Source organism: Rhinolophus ferrumequinum, chromosome 23 (assembly GCF_004115265.2).
Source record: "Rhinolophus ferrumequinum isolate MPI-CBG mRhiFer1 chromosome 23, mRhiFer1_v1.p, whole genome shotgun sequence".
NCBI classification, from domain to species: Eukaryota; Metazoa; Chordata; class Mammalia; order Chiroptera; family Rhinolophidae; genus Rhinolophus; species Rhinolophus ferrumequinum.
Window position 1 is genome coordinate 21,704,267 of NC_046306.1, and position 17,766 is coordinate 21,722,032.

Below are 17,766 nucleotides of genomic sequence, written 5' to 3' on the forward strand. Positions count from 1 at the left end.
TCACTCTTTGAAGTCTTGCTCTAATCTCACTGTTACCAAGAAACTGTTCCAGATATCCCTGGTAGAAATCAGTCTTTGTCTGATTGCCAAGCGACATTTGTCCCTCTGTTCAACCCTAGGTCTGAGTATATCAACTTCTGCTTCTAATTTGTCAGCTTTTAGGGGCTGTGTCTAAGTTCCCCTGTCTCCCCAGGCCCTGTGCTACATGCTTTGAACACTTCATCTCATTTTATTCTCTTCAAACCCTACGAGGGTTGATGCGCTAACAGTCACATTGCAGGCAAAGAGGCTGTGCTCCAAGAAGCTGAGTAGAGCCAAGATTCACAGCCAGGAGGCAGAACCCAGAGTTGAACTCTTAACCACAATTTGATTCCATCCAGTACATTTTCTACCTACCGAGCTATAGTGCCATTCTAACTTGGGTCATTTGAGAGCAGGGGTCCCGATGTTTCACATGACCACCCACTGAAACATCACTGCATGCCCCCTCTTTGTTGAATGTGGGCAAGGAAGCCCAGGAGAGGAGGCTGAACGGGCAGGCAGGGGTTGGGTTCTAGGGGAAACACAATGTCAAGCTTGGAGCCTCCACCCTGGAAAGGATTTTATTTTTTTAAGTTTAAAATAAAGTCTATTAAGACTATTTTTTCAGAGGGTAAGGGGGGTGGGGGGTGGGAGATGAGGGTAAGGGGGATCAAATATATGGTGATGGAAGGAGAACTGACTCCGGGTGGTGAACACACAATGGGATTTATAGATGATGTAATACAGAATTGTACACCTCAAATCTATGTAATTTTACTAACAATTGTCGCCCCAATAAACAAATAAAAATTTAAAAAAAATTATTTGAAAAAAAAAGACTATTTTTTAGAGCAGTTTTAGGTTCACAGCAAAATTGAGCAGAAGGTGCAGGGAATTGGGGAACACCTCCTGCCCCTCACCCCCAGCCTCACCCATCATCAACGTCACCCATTAGAGAGGGACATCTGTTATAATGATGAACCTACGTTGAAACATTGCAACGACCCAAAGTCCATAGTTTACATTTTGGTTTACTATTGGTGGTGTCCATTCTATGGGTTTTGGATGAATGTATAAGGCCCTGTATCCACAGTTATAATACCTATCGTGTAGAGTAGTTTATCTGCCCTAAAAGTCCTCTGTGCTCCACCTATTCGTCCCTCTCGCCCTCCTCACCCCTGCAATCACTGATCTTTTCAGTCTCACAGTTTTGCCTTTTCCAAGATGTCACATAATTGGAACCATACAGTATGAAGCCTTTCCACATTGGCTTCTTTCACTTAGGAATATGCTTTCAAGCTTTCTCCATGTCTCTTCATGACTTGATAGTTTGTTTCTTTTTAGTGTTAAGTAATAGTCCATTGTCTGGATGGTCCATAGTGTATTTATCCTTCCACTTATTGAAAGGTATCTTGGTGGCTTCCAAGTTTTGGCAATTACGAATAAAGCTGCCATAAACATCTGTGTGCAGGTTTTTTTAGACATGTGTTCTCCATGTCTCTGGGCAAATACCACAGAGCACAATTACTGGGTTGTGTGGTAATTCTCTCTAGAAGTTTTCAGCAGTGTTGTGACATCCAGACCCACAGCTACCATTGTCAGTGCCTCCCTTGGATGGGAGCCAAAGAGAATCGTTTTGTTCCCTCTTCTGGAACCAAAGGTGAGGCCTTGCTCCTTCCTGCAACATTCTCTCCCTCCCAAGTTGAGAAGGGTGGGATGCAGGCCCCTGAGCCATCAGCCCTGCCTCTGGATTCTGGTCTTGAGGGTCGAGGATGGCAAAGGCTCAGCATGAGTGACCGTGGGAGGGGCTTCTCTGGCTGTCCCTCTCATGAGCACCCCTGCCCTGGAAGCCACCCTGTTTCCCTGTCTACAGTCCAGCTACCCACTCCAATGCCTCCTGCCCTGGGTCACACCTGGACCTGCTGCAGCCTGTCTCCTTTCAACGCACCCTACACATCACCTGCCAGAGAAAACTTCCAGAAACGGAGATTAGCTGAGATTGTCTGTCTCCTGCTCAGAAACCTTCCATGGTTCCTAGTACCTAGCTAATTGATTCTCAAAGTGTGGTCTGGGGGTGCTTTCAAGGGGATCCACAAAGTCCAAGCAAATTCCAAATCAATATGAATCTATTGTTTGCCCCTTCCCTCTCATTCTCCCACACGTGTAGAGCAGAATTTTCTAGGCACTCCATGGCATGTGATAATGCGACAGATTGAAGGCAGAGCTGATGTGAGAATCCAGCTGTCCTCTATTAAGCCAGTCATAATAGGGAGTTTTATAAATGTAAAACAGAGTCATGTTTCTCACTAGGGATGTTTATGGAATGTAAAGTTATTTTTCATAAAAATATGTCGTTTTGTTAAAATGCAACGGGCTTATTATTGTTATTTTTAAAAGGGATCAATAAATATATATTTTTAAAATTTCTCAGGGTTAGTTTCTTTTATGGCAAATACGCGTATCGATGGATGGTATCCATATAGACAAAAGCTCTTTGAGGTCTTCAATTTTTTAGAGTGGGCTAAGAACAAAACATCTAATTCCTGGCTGAGAGGATCATATCTAAACCACCCCTGCATGGTATTCAAGCCCTGACCCCCCTTGAACCTCACACATTTATGCTACAGCGGCGTCCAGGGCTTGTGGGGCCCCAGGTGACACTAGGTTGATTCTTACCTCTTGGCCTTTGCTCTTCTGGTCACTTCTGCTTGCAACGCCCTTCTTTCTCTCCCTGTCATCCTTTTAATTTCAGCTCATCAGCACCTTCTCTCGGAAGCCTTCCCTGACTGCCCCTTACCTCCTGTCTGGGTCAGAGCCCCCTCGTCTGAGTCGTTTTCTCAGCACTCTATTGTCTCTTCCCCCAGGAGGCTGTGTGCCTCTGTGACGGGAGCAGGTCCCTCGCTCAGCCCCTTCCACAGGAGTGGCACATCGCAGGAGCACAGCCCATGCCATGCTCAGTTGCTTCAGTCACCACGGAACTGCGCAGCACACAGCCTGGCTTAGCTAGCTACTCAACCACCTTCCTAATTTTAAAAATGCATTTTATTTCTTGCATAAACATTAACACAGAAATGTGTCAACCCCCCACAAGCAAACTTTTGTCCAATTTCAGCATCCCTTTTGAATTTTATCCCCCAGTTCCAGTTGTTTGTATCATTGTGGTTCCAACAAAGCACAGTTTTGAGATCTGTGGGTTTTTCGACTCAGCTGTAAAACACGGTATTTCCCAACATAAAAAAAAATGTTCAAATATGGTTGAGTCATATAACTGACTCCTCTACTTTGGGTCTTTTGGCTTTTCCAATGCGATGACGTTTATTCTAGCCCCATTCAAAGAGCAAATATTTAAAATAAGTGTCCATCTTCTGTCAAATACTTGCTGAAATGTATACACACTCTCATGGTAGGGTAAATAGAAAGATCCGGTTTGGTAAAAAATTCTGTGATGTGTTCCTGGGGTCATAAAATGTTCCAAGGCATAGAGTTCATAATTCTGATCCTGAGATGTTATCCTGAAGGATGAAGCAAACATCGGAAAGATCCAGCACTTATTTAACTGGATTAAACCTTCAAAAGAGCCTGCACTAGATTTTGGCACTCTAGTTTCTGGATGACTCGGGGTCCACTCAGGTTTTGCCTTCTTTCTTCCCATATATTCCTTTATGGAGGACATCTGCTCACCCCTCTAAGTGTCCTCCTCTTCCCTGAAGCCTCCTTCATGGGGTGCCACCACGTCCAGGAAACCCTCACCTCTTTTTGAGGTCTGGGTCGAGTGGGCGAGAAGTTGGTCCAGGCTGTGCCAGGCTCACAGCGGGAGAATGCTCCCTCCCTTCTTCACCGGTCCCCTTTCCCCCTCGTTAGCCTCATCGGTCAGCAGTGGGACCAAATAGCCTTGGCCCCACTCACCCTATGTCCTGGCTGCGCTCACCGAGGAGCCATGCATTTGGTCCATAGCCCAGCACTTACGTCCTCAATTACCAGGTATCTGGCCCTGGTTAACAAAACATAGTGATAAGTTTTCTATACCTGTCACCCCAGTCCTGGGTTACTAGAATTTTCCTGTTCATCCACCCAGTCAGCTGCCCTGGAGATGGTGTCTGACTGTGTACAGTCAAGAAGAGATTCATTCATTCATTCAACATGAGTTAGTACCTGTACTGCATCTTGTCTTTCTCTGGGCACTGGGGCTACTGAGAAGAAGGAAGTACCTGCCCTCAAGGATCTCACAGGCTTGTGGGGCAGAGAGATGAATAAGAAAGGTGAAAACCATGATAATGAGAGCTGACACTCTCTTTGTGTTGAACAGTAATGACAAGGGAGCTTGGTTAGACCCACAAGTCAGGAAGCACAGTGTCCTTTTTGGGGAAACATTGATGAGTAGCCCCCACTTAACTGCAAAGTGATTCTGATAAGCATGGTCCTACAGCTGACAAGGATTTAGCCAGCTGGGGTGGGAGAAGGAAAGGTGTCCCCAGTGGGTGGAACCACATGGACAAAGGCTTGCCACTGACTCAAGTTGGTTACTGCCTAAAGAAGCCCTGAAATTTGAAACCTCCTTGTGTATTTTTTTGTGGGAGGTGAGATTGTCACAAAATGTAGTCAGAAGGGTAAATTCTCTCCTTTCTTCCTTGGCTAGCAGGGTAAGCGCCAGCTCTGGATGACTTTGGATTAAGTCCAGCTTTGTCTCTGACCAGCTATGTGGCCTTGGGCAAGTCACTTCACTTTTCTGAGCCTCAGTTGTCCAAACACTGTCCCCCAAGAACCATTCACTGTATCACTCAGTAAAAATCAGAATTCAGTGGGATAATGTGTATAAAGGTTTAATACAGGCTTTTTCAACACTACTGACATTTTGGCCTGGGTGACTCTTTGTTGTGAGGGGCTGTCCTGTGAGTTGTAGGATGGTTAACAGCATCCCTGGCCTCTACCCACGAAATGCCAGTAGTACCCCTCGCCCAATTTATGACAATTAAAATATCTCCAGACATTGCCAAATGTTGCCTGGGGGGCAAAGTCACCTTAGGTTGAAAAACAGCAGTCTAATACAGTGCCTGGCATGTAGTAGGAGCTCAATAAATATTTATTCTCTCTTTCCCCTTTAAATCTGGAGAGAGCATTTGACTCTTGCCCTCTTGGAGCAGGAAGGGCCTTCAGGGGTCACTGTGCAAATAGGGAAACAGGACTTAGGGGAAGTTAGCAGCCGAATGTCACAAGGCATGTCATTGGCAGAATGAATTAGGTAGAACAGAGACAAAGCAGCCTTAATAAGAAGACCCCAAAACACAATGGTTTAAATAAGCTAGTTCATTCCTTTCTGCCAGAGAGCCTAGATAGGAGTTGTCAGGGGCTGCTGGAGCATCTCTGCCATTCTCAAGGCATGGCTTCTACCTCTGGGTCTCAGGCAGTTGTTCCACTTGTTCCCATTTCTAATTGGAGAGAAAGGAAGGAGGTCAGGAGGAAGTGGAGGGACTCCCCTTTCGTTTAAAGCACAAAATTGAATTTGCAGTATTACTTCTTCTTATATGCTATTGGCCAGACCTTAGTCACATGGCCACACTTATTGCAAGGGAGTCTGGGAAATGCAGGACCATGTGTCCAGCTAAAACCTGGGGCAAAAAGTGGAGAACGATCACTGGGGGACAGTCTTACCATAAAGACAAGGTGAAAACCCAAGATTTCCTAGGACTACGGTTCTCTTTACCACATCAGGGCTTTCATTAGTCAATCAACAAACATGAGGGTGGTCGTTGTAACAGTAAGTTCAGCATGTAGAGGCGGACATTCATCCTGTGTTCACTAGGTGTCAGGCCTTGGTTCAACACTTTCTACTCTTTGGCTTCTGTAATCCTCACAACAGCCTAAAGAGGGAGGTTTTACTGTTAATTTCATCTGACAGGTGAGAAAACACGTTCTGAGACGTGAAATAACTTGCTCAAGGTTTCGGGGCTAGAAAGCGGCAGGGGCTGACTCGAGCTCAGATATGCCCAACTCCTTGCCTCACCCTGTACCCAGCAGTCCCCTGGCATAACCTGAACTGAGGTCCTCACAAGAGAGCTCAGGAGGGCTGGCTCAAGGCCCCTCCAGGTCACCCCAAGGGTCCCCTGAAGTGATTTGACTCCGTGAGGCAGCCTTCTCCAACGGGGAGGCCCTTGGGGGAAGTGGCAGCTGGGTGCGAGCCTCTGTGTGGCCTTGACCTCTCTGAAGCTGAGTTTCCTGTGGAGACAAGAGCAATTGTGCAGAGTAACGAGATGACTGCTTGGCAAAATGGGCAAAAATTCTACGGACCTCTTGGCAGGAAAGTCAGAGGCCCTCTTGGAACGGGGAGGCTGCTGGGATGTGGAGGCAATGGCGAACATTAGTGTGTGGCCCATGCTGCATTTCGGCAGAGGTGAACGTGACTGTGGGGAAGGGGTGGTGTCCCCTTCCCTCTAGGGCAAGGGGGAAACTGAGGGCCTGCACGTGGGGAAGGAGGAACAGCCTCAAGTGGACCTCATCTGTCCTGAGCAGAAGAAAGCAGGGCCTGCTGGGGTCTGGGGAGAGGCAGGTAAAGTTTCTGGGAGCTAGGATGTCACCTCTTTGAGCAAAGGATCTCATAGCTGTGGCTCAAATCCTGGCTCTGCCCCTTGCTCACTGTGTGACCCTGATGAGTCACTTTGCCTCTATGAGCCTCAGTTTCCTCACTAGTCAAATGGGGACAAGAATGGTATCTCCTGGTATTGGAGTGTTGTGAAGAATTAATGAGTTCATGTGTGCCGGCAAAAGCAGCCCTCTACAATGGTGGTAGCTTTAGTATAAGCAGAGTAATGCTGTCTTGACTATGGCCTGGCACAGCCTGGGTTGAGCTAAGTTCTGGGATGTGGATGGAGGAGCCTTGGGTGGAGAGAGGGGCTGGTCTCCATGGACAGTTGAACCAGGGCCTTTGGACTCACCAGGCAGGCAGGGCTTTCATGCAGCCTGGAAGGTGGCACACAGGCTGTCAGGGCTGGGGATGGGAGAGACGGGTGAACCCTAGAGGCTGGAGACCATGGTGCTCTGAGGCACTGCTTGAAGAGATCTTAGCTGCAGTGGAACCCTAGCCCTCAGAGGACATGGAAAGGCAGGCTGGCATGTGGCCCATGTTCTGCCCCATACTCCTGGGTCCAGGCAGATCAGGTGTCCCCGGACCCTCCACAAGGCGTCTCAGAGTCCCTGGAGGGGAATGGAGGAAAGCACCAGGTAGGGTTGTTCCCAGAATATGACTGTCCTGTTCCCACTGCCTGCCTGGCCCATAGTAGGTGCTCACTATACACCCGCTGAATGTGTGAATGGATGAATCAAGGATTCTGCCACTGCCACAGACTGGCTGTGTGACCTCGGGTCAGGTTTTGGCCCTCTGTGCCTCAGTGTACCCATTTGTAAAGCAAAAAGATGGGCTGGATAGTCACAAATGTCCCTTCCATCTCTGGATCCAGGTCTCTGCCACCCTACTTGCACCCTTTACCCTCTCCAAATCCCAAATGGAAGGAATGCAACAAGTCACACAGGAAGATACAGAATTGGCCTTTATTGCTGGGGGCGGAGGGTGATGAACATAGAAACCACTGTCTTGACTGAGGAGAAGGAGTAGCTGAGAGGGGCCCTTCAGGCTGGGCTCAGGCTTTCATTCCAGTGGAATGGTAGCAGCCTCTTCCCAGAGGGAGATGCTACAGGAGAACACGGTCAAGCCACTGGGAATTCATCTAGAAAGAGATCGCAGGGTGTTAGGCCATTGACCATAAAGGAGGCCCTTATGGGCACCTGCTAGTCACCAGCCCCTGCTGTCCAAGCTCTTTCCCACAATACCCTGCAGGCTCTAAGGCCTTGGAGAAGGGACTGGCACCTGTGCTTTGGGGTCTTTCTCTGGCACCTGGCACTGAACCATCCTTACCCCCTCACTCTCCACATCTCTCACCTTTGGAGCAATGGCAGATGTAAAAAGACTGATCAGAGGCCAAGACTGGAGCCAGGGTTCAAGGCTCAGTATCTGGTCAGGATCGTGGATCAGTCTGAGATCAAGGTCAGGTCTCAATCTATGGCTAATATCAGGGCTCAGTCAATAACTGAGGTCAAAACTCAGTCTGCGACTAGGATCTGGGCTCAGAGTGTATGTGTGATGAAGGCTCAGGGTTCAGAATGTAACCAGAATCAGGGCTCAGCCTGGGACTAGGGTCAGCGCTCAGTCTAAGACTGAGATCAGGACTCTGCTGCTAGAAAAACAAGAGAATCTAAGCTTGCTTTGGCTTCACCGTAGGCCCCTGAGAGGGAGCCTCACCCTCCCTCAACATGGGTCACAGAGCCTGGCCTCTCACCAGCTAAGGGCATCACAGTGGTCCTCTTCATCTGCCCTCTTCAGGCAAAGATTTGTGGGGTTTGTCCCTGCTGAAGTTTATCTGGAGGAAAAAAATCAATAGCAGGCCTCAGTCTCCACGAAATAGAAACCAGACCCCGATGACTACCACTCTCCAGTGGGTCAGTCTAACAGCCATGGTACCTCAGGCATGTCACTCCATCTTTCTGAGCCTCAGTTTGTTCATCTGTAAAATGGGTACAATGATAGTACCTACCCCACTGGTTTTGTTGTGAGTATCTAATGAGATGGTGTCACAGAGCACAGAGTAATTGCCCAAGGAGCTGGATCTGTGACTATTTCCATAGAAAGGCCACCTCCAGGACCCTGACACATTCGTATACCTCATCTCTATTGCTCCAGCATCCCCAGCAACACCAGCCATGCCTGAAGACCCACAGGCCAAAGAAATCCCTCAGTGGCTAGGGAAGCTCCCGCTTCTCATAAGAAGGGAAAGAGAAGGGAAGGTGTTTCTTAGCAATGCCCATTGGATATTAGGCTCTTTATGCATTTTCTTTTAATCTACTCCTCAACCCCACAATCTTGTTTTACCTGGGAGGAAACCAAGTCTCAGAAGGGCAGAGCCACATGACCAAGGACCCACAGTTCTTAAGTAGTAGAGCCAGGATTTCAGCTCAGATCTGGCTCATCTTCTTTCCCACATCAGTCTGCCAGGCAGCTTCACAAGTTTACTGAGGGATGATGGTAGAGAGCTCTCAAAGGCCCACAGGACCCCCTCCATTCAGCAGGGAACCCTCCAGCCACATTCTCCCAACTTGCTCAGGACATTGGGTTTTTCTGCTTCTCCAGGGTCTCCTGACCAGACCTGCCTGTGGCGCAGGCACAGAGCTGCATGCCTTCCCTGGGGAGGCTGCACAGGGAACACCCCCACTTCCCAAGGCTGTGACTTACCGATAATGTTCTGAACAAAATCCACATCCAGGGTGGAGGCGAAGATGCGGACCAATGGGCACATCTGAGAGGGGGGAAATAGAGAGGGAGAGAAGAACCAGAGAAGGAAAAAGGACAAATCCATTATCAGCTGGGCACAAACTGCCAGCCACTCACGGAGATGCTCATCTCATGGGCTCTTAGAACCTTTGAGCTTTAGAATTCCAGAACAATGGAAACCTGGAAGTCCGAAATCTGAGAACCATAGGACACTAGAATCCTAAAACCATAAAACATTAAATTTTAGATTCTTGCGAATCGAGTGTTAACCTCCTAGAACTCTATACTCTCAGAAACCTTGAACTAGGAACCCTGGAATTTGAGAGTCAGATGGGGTGCTGGGAACTGCAGGGCAGTGTTCCTCACAATTTGGTGTGCAATTCCCTGGGGATCTTGTTAAAATGCAAACTCCAATTTAGCAGGTCTGGGGAGGGGCCTGAGAGTCTGCATTTCTAACAAGCTTCCAGGTGAGTCAGCCAGAACTGCTGGCTACAGGACCACAGTTTGAGTAGCGAGGTTCTAATTCAGTGCATCACAGAGCCACCTGCAGGATTTTTCTTCCATAAACCCAGATTCCCAGCCCCCTTCCAGAATGACTAATTCGGAATCTCTGGAATTTGGGACACACAGTATATACAGTTTTGTATGATGCCCAGGAATTCTGCACATGGTACATAAGATTTTGGATGATGTGCAGATGAAAAAACCTATTTTATAGGTCTGTGTTTATTTTTTAAATTAATTATATGATAAGTGATGGTGATTTCCATTCATGGCAGGGATTTAAATTTCCTTTTGAAAATAAATGTATTTAAATAAGTTTAAGTAAGCAAACTCTGTTGATTAAAGAAAACTATTAGCTAAAAAGCACATTGGTAGTACATGGATATGGCAAGTGCCTAAAGATCGGGACTCAGTGATTTCAGCTGTCAGGCTTCTGCTCCCCAGCCCTTCCCCCTACTACCCATCCCTCCCCCTCCCCCCAGGTCCCTCCAGGCTGAGTAAAGGAGGGCAGGTTCCAGCTGACAGCCCAGTGAGAAATTTACACTTCAGAAGGAAAGAGGACCAGAAAGCATAGCCAGGCCTGCAAATGTCACATTGACTCCCCACCACCACCACCACCACCAGACCTGTCTCTGGGCCCCCAGGAATGGAGGAGCACGCACCTGCTTCTGTACCAGGAAGGACACGGTCTTGCTCAGGAAGCTGGCCATCGAGTCCGCGACCTTTGTGGTCACATCACTGTGGCTGCAAAAGAGAGGGAACTCATCAAGCACGGTCAGGTGGGCAGAACAGCTTAGCAGCGGGGGTGGGAGAGGGTGGTAGATGGCAGAGCACCTTGAAGACGGGTAAACAAACCCCAGGCACTCTGAGATGCCTTTATAAGCACAGTGTCTCTATCCATCACTTAGAACCGTATGTCTGACCAGCCACTCACCCCAATACCTCATGAGAGTCTTATCACAACCCCATTCATTCATCAAACAATTATTTATAGAGCAGCAACTATGTGCCAGGGACCAAGCTAGGCGGAGACATGGGGTGGGCAAAGCACCAACTGGTACCAAAACATTAAACGAGTCTTGTTAAGCCTGGCTCCTTCCCACTTTCAGCTCTCAGCATAACTGTCATCTCCTCCGGGCAGCCCTCCCTAACTGCTCACCTCAGGGAGGGCTTTGTATCATAGTTCCCTGCTAAGTGTGCTTGAGGGCTCTTTATTGATGGACTGAATGCTTGCCTGTCTGCCTTTCTCTGAGGATAATAAGCTCCACAAGAACAGGATCCTTGTTGTTATCAATCAGTTCTACAGTGCTCAGAGCACTACCTGCCTGGTACATAGCAGGTGCTCAATACAGTTTTAGCTGAAAGAATGAATGAAGTAAACATACAATTAAATATATAATGATAACGTGTGACAAGTATTCTGTGAAGGGTGAGAGTAGACACCTTCGAGACTACTCTCAAAGAATCGGAGGAAACTTGTTTTAGATCCTAAAGGATGAGAAGTTTGTGGAGTGGGGTCAGGGGGAAGGTGTTCCAGGCAGCCAGAACACATGTGCACAGGTCTGGAGGTGGGAAAGAGCAAGTTAGAGGCAAGAGCAAAGGCCAGCCTGTCTGGAGCAGGGTGAGCAAGGGGACAGTGTAGTGATATGAGGATGGAGCCAGACCATGCAGAGCCTAAGTGGCAATAGGAAGGGCTTAGGATTCCATCCAAAGTGGAAAGAAAAGCCCTGAGAGGATTTGGAGCAGCAGAATGGAATGCCATTTTACAGATACACACACTGAGACCCAGAAGCAGCGTCCCGCAGGGCTCATGTTTATGAAGTTTCATCCCAGTCTGTCCAAACTAACATTAGGCCACGGAGCTTTTCTTTAGTTTTAGGGAGATCTTTAGGCAACAAGTGATCAGATCCCTTGTGGGGGTAGGGTGGATTAACTGTGCTCATGGCCCAGCCTTATTCTCTGCCAAAGCCAACCTGCCCCAGTCCTCAGCTTCCAGAACATTTCTCCTCTCCCAGCCACAGCCAAGGGTGCCTTTTCTCCCTCCACCTTCTTCCAGGAACCAAACCTACTCTTTCAATCGCATAGTTTAAGATGTAGATTTTGTGGATTAACAGGGATCAATGATTTAAATGAAGAGGATTAAGTTTTCAAGGTCTCATTTCAGAAATTTTCCAATGGGTGGAGAACGATCTGGGTACAATCTGCAATTAGAGTCCATGGTGAGCATGTACTCCGCTTCCCCCGTCCCAGCTGGAGGCAGAAAGGTAAATACAGGTGTTGTTATTGTTGATGAGGGTGATAACTGAGAATATTACATAACAATGAAGGGGTAATTCTTCAAGAAGACATAGCAATCCTAAATACGCATGCACTTAACAACAGAGCTTCAATAACCAAGAAACAAAATTCTGATAGAGCTGAAAGATGAAATAAGCAACTTCACAACACTCCTGTCTCAGTAATGGAAAGAACAGGGAGACAGAAAGTCAGCATGGATATTATTACTGAGAGCTTAGTATGTACCAGGTTCTATGCTGAACACTTGTATTTTCTCATTGGGTCAGCTCAGCAGCCTAGTAGGTATTACTGTCATCTTCAGTTTACAGATGTGAAAACTGAGGCTCCGAGAGGTTAAGTTGGTTACAAAGTTATAAGGTAGTGGCAGAGCTGGTATTTGAACCAAGATCTGTCAGTTTACAGAGCCTAAACTCTTTGTCACCACTGTGCCACCTCCCAGGCATAGAGATAGGGGTCCTCAACTCCTCCGAGAGCTCAGCTCTACCAAAACGGATGGACCTTACCTGCCCTGCAAGGTGATCGAAATGCTGTCTGAGTCACTGCTGCATTCTCCCAGGACCACTTTAGAGACGCCAGTCTCGGCATTGGTTTCAATTGTGATACCAGTCAAGAGGTCCAAGGTAGCCTTCAGGTTGACTGTCTGGCGAATGAGAGGCCTGCAGGAAATAAGATTCACAGTGAAGACGGTTCTAGAAGGACCTTCACCTTGCTAACATGGGTTCTTCCACCTGTGTGGACATTATCCAAAATATCTATGGATCATGTCAACATTGTCCATATTCTTTATGGGATTAACATATTTACATTAGGGGCTTCTTCTCCTGACTACGTGGGTTTGGTTTATATGAAATTTTTATATAGCACCACACTAATAATTAAAATTATAATAATAGTTAACATTTATTGAGCACAAATTGTGCATTAGGCAGTTTTAAAAGGTATTTTACCTGTATTAATCCATTTAATCATTACAGTAATACCATGAAGGAAAAGTACTATCATTATCTCTATTTTCAGAATGCGAAAACATTGGTATAGAGAGGTTAAGTAATTCTCCCAAGGTCTCAGCTAATGAATCATGGAATCAAAATGCACTTAATTTATAAAGGTTTTATCCACAGGTGCTCATTTTCCTATCTCTGTCTTTTACAGCAATTACTATACTTTAAAATTCTATTTTTCATGCATGCCCTTTATGGTATACGATACATTACTGTATGCATTTATCTGTAATGTCTCTGCTATTTAAAGAGCATTTTGAGAGACAAAATAATGCTGGAGAAACTTTGCCAACAAATTATAAGTGTTCATGTCTTCTCAATTTTTGCAAATTTTACAATTAGATAAATGTTTTGATTCCAGATATATATCTTTAAACATTTTTAAAGGTTAGAATCACAAAGCAGTGTGGAAAAGTACCTGATTCCAGTGTGGAGATCCGTCAGCTATGCTGCACTGCCCCCCACCCCACCCCAAACCCCAGATTCTCACGCATACTCACAAGACCAAGGTGACATCAGCGGTGATGGGGAGCCTCAGGGTAAGGCCGTTGCCGTCTGGAGTCAATTCGGCTTTGACATCCACAATGTGGGCATTGCTGATTTTCAATCTGCAAAAAGCAGAATTCCCCCTTGTCACTCCTCATGACAACCATTTGCTGAGCACTGCTTTACGCCAGTCTTGTGCTGGGCATTTGGGCCTCCCTAACCAGGCCTACTTTGGTCTTTCCCACAGCCCTCTTCAGAGGCTTGGTTGGCTCCATTTTATGGCATGGCATACTGAGGGTCAGAGAGAGGTGATTTCCCCCAACATTCGAAAGGGGAATAATTGCCAGAGCCATAATTTGAACTCAGAACTGTTTGACTCCACGTGTAGAGCTAGCGGGTGTGAATTCCAGTTTTCTCTCTCCTGAGCAGATTCAAGCTTTTATTCTCAGCTATATTTGGAGAAGAAAATCTCATTACTTGGAAAATGGAATTCAGGCACCAGCAAATAGATGGAGGTGAGAGTGAAGAGAATCTTCACCCTGGCCCTAAAATTACAGAACGTGGAAGTTCAAACCTATGCAGTGCCCAGACTGGCCCTGTGACGCTGCCTTTAATTTACTCAAGTTCTGGTGGACGTGGCCTTAGACCAACCTTAGCTCTGGAGGAAAAACAAGGTTTGTCACCTTTTTGTCTTTAATCTTAAACTTACATATCCCCACCAAAGATGTGTGTTCCATTTTCTAGGAGCAAAGATCTCCACCACGAAGCACCAACTCACCCCAAAGACTTGTACTTAGATGAAATGATATTAGAAATGGCATCGTTCACTGTTTTTTCAACTTCCTGGAACTTCTGCTTGGCCAGTTGCCAAAGCTTGGATTCCTGAAGCTCGGACAACTCGACCTTTAGTTTCCCAAGGGCAGCTGAAAAAACAATTGCTATTTAGCATTAGGCACCACTTATGAAGCAGTTACTATGCGCCAGGTACTAGATAAGACTATTTGCCTATGCTATTTCATTTAATCTTCATAACAACTTGATGAGGTAGGTATTGATATTATCTACATTTTACACATGAGGAAATAAAGAATGAGAAGTTTAAGAAATGTGCCTGAAGTCACACAGCTATGGAACCCCTGTTCCTTCCATGCTGCCTTCATATTGACATATACTCATTATTCATCAACAAAGTAATGAATCAATTGACCAGGAAATTGATAATGATTGTACACCAGATTCTAGTAGTGACTTGAGGAACTATTGCTTTAAATGAGATGTCCACTCTAGTTTGAAAAACTAAGTCAAATGAAATGGGAGAGTAAACTAAAATACAGAAAATCTAGAATCAAGGAAAAAATATGGCTCTAACTCATAAAAGTGGGAGTCCCAGGATAAATGCTTTGCAACAGGCCCAGAGAGCAATAATTCATACAGGAGCGGGAGGACATAGTGTCTTAATGGGAGGTCTCCAGAGAAAAGAGGGAGTAGATAGAATAAATGACATGGCAGATGTAAAATGGTGCATATGAAAAGAGTTAATGATATGTGTGTAAAATAATTCAAGTGAGAAACAATGAGGCAATTACTAACTCGAGGAAAAACAAAAGACCATACAAGAAAAGATACGTAATCATAGTACTGCAACTTGGCTCTGCAATGGACAATATCTACCTAGTCATAACGAAACAAATAGAAAATGCCAATTTAAATAAAACTATGTCTGGTCCTATAACTCACTAGGTGACCGTGACCCAGACACTTCTGTTTCTGAGCTCAGTTTTCTCAGCAGTGAAAATGAGAGAGTGGGTCCCTTCTGTATCTTTGAAGGTTGACTGAGCCCTGACAAGATTTGAAAGACAGTCACTTACAGAAGTTACTATAAAGGATGCTTGTCAATGTGCTGTTAGTATTTCCAGAAAATGAAAAGAAAACAAAGTTATTTTAAGAAATCAGAATAAAAAGGAGATACAATTAAATATAAAAGTAGGTATACAGTTACCTAGTCTAGGTAGAGTTAATTTCCCATTAGTTAAAACAAATCAATAAAAAAAAAATATTAAACAACCGGACAGGATAATATGCTAAGAATATGAACAAAATGTTTGTTAAAATATGTGAAAAGCTAAAAAATATTTTTTAAATGAGTGGATTCTTCCATAGAGAAATGTAAAGTGAAATGAATTACGATCTTTCATCTATGAGACTGGCAAAACCCTTAAAATGTCCATACCAGTGTCAAGGGAGTAGGAAGAAAAGTACTGTCATAGATTGTTGAAGAAAATGATAATTTAAGGGATCCTTTGTCAGCATCTACTATAATTTAAAATGTGCGTGCCTTTCCAACTTTTGAAATCTCACTTTTAGGAATTTATCCTATGCATATATTGGAAAAAGTTTACCATGATATAATATGTAAGAGGATATTTATTTAAACATTGTTTATAGAAAAATAATAAGTAAATCAGCCAGGAACTGAATAACTAACCACCTTTCCCAGGAAATCACCCATACAGGGCAGCCCCTGGTAATGCAGGCATAGTATCTAGAAGGCCGGCTTCTGGGTGACACCTATCATCACCCTTGTTGACTCACCGTCCAGTGTTTTGTCAATGGTCTCAAGTCCTTTATCGAGAGAAGGTCTCACATGGCTCACAATATCATCCAGTTTGTTGCCAAGATCCTCTAGAACAGACCCCGAGGTCCCCGTGAGCAGGCCGCACAAAAGAACAAATTTCCAAAGCTGAAACATCTTGTCCTGACACCTGGACATTCATGGGAGAAACAGGAGTGAAAATTACCCGGAGGGAAAAGGAATCTTCAATGAGCACTTACCACTCTTACACTTAACATTCCTTTAAGACAGATGTCATTGTCTCCTGTTTTACAGATGGGCAGGCCAGGTAAGAAAGCTAGAGAAACTTGCCCAGAGACACACAGCCAGTGAGTGGAGGAGCTGCGATTGGAAAAGTCCCACTTGACTACAAGCCCATGCTCTTTACACAAAGGTCCTTTCCACATGCTGGCTTCTTTGCCTGAAACATCTGTCTTTTTCTTTGCATTTTTTACCTAAATTACTTCTTATTGACTCTCTGGCTTTAGTAAGACATCACACACTCTATGAAGCCCATTCTAGACCCCTCCTCAGAGCTTAGGGTAGGGGGCTCCATCCCACCACTTTTCTGCTTTTGTTCTCGGATCAGAGTCCTGCATACCAATTACCTGATGACCTGTCTACCTTTTCCATTAGGCTGTGAACTCCTTAGAGGAGGAACTATGAGTTATTTCACTGTTGAATCCCCAGCCCCTCGTAAAAAGCCTGCACCTAATACAGTACAACAAATCACTATTTGCTGAATAAAAGTATGAACAAATAAACGAGTACCATATCATGACCCTGCATTGCCCATTAGTTTGACACTTCTCTGAATATAATCTGTATCTATCTCTTAATTTTCTATATTCAAAATATTAGCAATCCAAGCAGCCCTATCCCTCTGCCTCTTGCCCTCAAAGCCTTCAGAAGACCACGTTGTAAGGTACCATCAGGGGGAAGCCCATCACTCACAGGTTTGGAGGAGGATGCTCACGAACACTTGTTCTTCTGCACGGTCTCCTGGGATTCTTCTAGGTGGTGGTGGCCCTTATATTGGTGGCTACAGGATGGGAGATTGCCCATGGAAGCAAGCCCTGGTTCTGGGGCCATCCAAGGAGAGGCCAAAGAAAATAACCCCTGTTCAGGGTGAGCAGAGAGACTTCCATCCAAAGGTCACCTAGGATGCTTGAATTGAATGGATGGATATGGGGAGGACTTTCTGCCAAGACTAAGACCGGATTCTCATGGAGCCTCCATCTGCCAAATTGGTGGCCATTGCGGGTGAGGGTTGGGGTGAAGACTAAGAGTGGACAAATTAGAGAATTGTTAGTGAGAACCTATTGTGATCATCCATCTTAATTCTATCACCATTTGGAAACTGAGGCTCAGAGAGGGGAAGCAACCAGCTTGAGGTCACCCAGCAAGACATGGACAGAGATCGGACCAGAACTGTGACCCACAGAGAGTCACGGTCAGCAAGCAGAAAGGTCATTCTGCCCCATCCTTCTCGGTGTCTGTGTGCTTTCTATAGCATCTCTCACAGTGGA

General features: G+C 45.7%; 1 protein-coding gene across 1 annotated transcript; it reads right to left on the reverse strand.

The window, feature by feature from the left end:
* Positions 1-7,547: 7,547 nt before the first annotated feature.
* Positions 7,548-17,314, reverse strand: BPIFA2 (BPI fold containing family A member 2). Its single transcript, XM_033095005.1, has 9 exons — positions 17,192-17,314; positions 16,219-16,388; positions 14,405-14,549; positions 13,641-13,748; positions 12,643-12,795; positions 10,504-10,585; positions 9,299-9,362; positions 8,349-8,429; positions 7,548-7,739 (listed from the first exon to the last, which is right to left on the reverse strand). Exons 2-8 carry the CDS (start codon positions 16,373-16,375, stop codon positions 8,389-8,391), a joined length of 750 nt encoding a protein of 249 aa, XP_032950896.1. The 5' UTR covers positions 16,376-16,388; positions 17,192-17,314; the 3' UTR covers positions 7,548-7,739; positions 8,349-8,388.
* Positions 17,315-17,766: the final 452 nt, after the last annotated feature.

Bases quoted from the DNA above. Each gene is read 5' to 3' on its own strand.
- BPIFA2 (XM_033095005.1), bottom strand. From the start codon at position 16,375: ATGTTTCAGCTTTGGAAATTTGTTCTTTTGTGCGGCCTGCTCACGGGG. The intron at 13,749-14,404 runs GTGAGTTGGTGC...TGCTTTTTGCAG, and splicing joins TCTAAGTACAAGTCTTTGGG to ATTGAAAATCAGCAATGCCC. The intron at 12,796-13,640 runs GTGAGTATGCGT...TATTTCCTGCAG, and splicing joins GCTGATGTCACCTTGGTCTT to GCCTCTCATTCGCCAGACAG.